The sequence below is a fragment of the Nicotiana tabacum genome, chromosome 23, assembly GCF_000715075.1.
Source record: "Nicotiana tabacum cultivar K326 chromosome 23, ASM71507v2, whole genome shotgun sequence".
Lineage (NCBI taxonomy): Eukaryota > Viridiplantae > Streptophyta > Magnoliopsida > Solanales > Solanaceae > Nicotiana > Nicotiana tabacum.
The window spans coordinates 28,340,428-28,342,120 of NC_134102.1; the positions used below are offsets into that span (position 1 = coordinate 28,340,428).

A 1,693-nucleotide genomic window follows, 5' to 3' on the forward strand; every position below is an offset into this window, starting at 1 on the left:
GTAATTGTTTGAGTTTGCAAGTTAGAGTAACTTGTAAGTCAAATAGTGGGAGTAGGAGAACTGTGTGGGTACTAATTTACAGGTCTTGTAAGTCAATACATTTGGCTCATTTATTTTAGTGAAGTTGAAGTTAAAATCTTATGTGGTAGGTCGTGATTTTTGCACCTTTGAGTCAGATGATTTTCCATGTAAAAATTGATGTCTTTATTTTATTGTTTATATCGTTTACATCTAAGGAGTAAAGTAAATAACCAAGTTCATTAGTAATTTAGGAAGGCAATCAAACTAACAATTGGTATCAAAGCCAGGTTCTCTCACACGTGGTTAACACCTAGAGAGATCTTGGAAGCAAAATGAGTGTCCCACCTAGGATTAACGAAGGACAATCAACTATCATACCACCTCTGTTCAACGAAAAATACTACAGTTGGTGGAAGGAAAGAATGGAGAATTTTCTGATGGCTGAAGACTATGAACTATGGACAATTGTGAAACGAGGACCACTAACTCCCATCAAACAAAATGGGCAAAATAAAACGGTTCCCAAAGACTCCTCTGAATTCGTGGCAGAAGATTTCAGAATGGTGGAGAAGAATGCAAAGGCCAAGAAGATCCTCATCTGTGGTCTTGGTCATGATGAGTACAACTGTATATCTGCATCCTCTAATGCAAAGAAGATCTGGAATGCACTTCAAACTTCTCATGAAGGAACAAATCAAGTGAAGAGATCAAGGATTGAATTGATTATGTGGAACTATGAGCTCTTCTCCGTGAAGGAGTTTGAACTCATCCAGGAGATGATGACTAGGTTTACCATAATAACAAATTAACTGAAATCACTAGGAAAGGTATTCCTTTCTGAAGAGTTGGTTAGCAAGGTTCTAAGGATTCTCCCAGCTTCATGGGAATCAAAAGTCACAGCCATCCGGGATGCAAAGGAGTTGGATAAGATTTCATGGATGAGTCATTGGAAATTTAAAGACTCATTAGATGAGAAAGCTGAAACTGCGCAAGGAGAAACCAAAGAGGGATAAGGCCTTGGTTCTTAAGGAATACGAATAAGATAATTCTGACAATGATGATCTAAACCTAGCAATGTTTGCTAAGTTCAAGAGGTTTATGAAGAATTCTAAAAAAGTATCTAAGAGAGAAAACTGTGGAAAACCTAAGGAGATTTATAAAACTTCATACAATGGGTGTTACAAATATAACAAGCTAGAACACATGGTCAAAAACTTCCTAATGTAATGGAAGAAAGAAAGAGCTAAAAAAGAGAAAAGGAAAAAAATGAAATAGAAGGGCCTAAACAAAGGCAAAAATCCTAGGCAAAGGATTCGCTGAAGCCATCAAACAAGCTTTTCTAGCAGCATATGAGGACAATGAAAGTGATAAAGAGGAAGAGAAGGAGGACGAGATTATAAGACTTTATGTTGTGATAGATGCACACCAGGCAGTGGAGACTAATCTCCCGGTACAGCTAGGAATGCACATTAAAAGACCTTCTCTGTTTGATGGACACCACTATGATGAATGGAAGATGCGTATGGAAACGTTCCTTCAGGACAGTGATTTCGACCTATGGATAATTTTCAATCATGGGACAATTATCCCTACCAAAGTGGATAGTGAAGGAAATAAAAGTATCAAAAAAGAGGAGGATTATGATGATGAGGATCGTCAGATGATCCAGAAA

General features: G+C 37.4%; 1 protein-coding gene across 1 annotated transcript; it reads left to right on the top strand.

Annotated features, from left to right (window-relative positions):
• The first annotated feature begins 353 nt into the window (after positions 1-353).
• On the top strand, positions 354-830 carry LOC142177091 (uncharacterized). Its single transcript, XM_075245554.1, has one exon. It carries the CDS (start codon positions 354-356, stop codon positions 828-830), a length of 477 nt encoding a protein of 158 aa, XP_075101655.1.
• Positions 831-1,693: the final 863 nt, after the last annotated feature.

What these genes read in the sequence shown, in the direction of transcription:
- LOC142177091 (XM_075245554.1), top strand. Translation starts at nt 354, where the DNA reads ATGAGTGTCCCACCTAGGATTAACGAAGGACAATCAACTATCATACCA.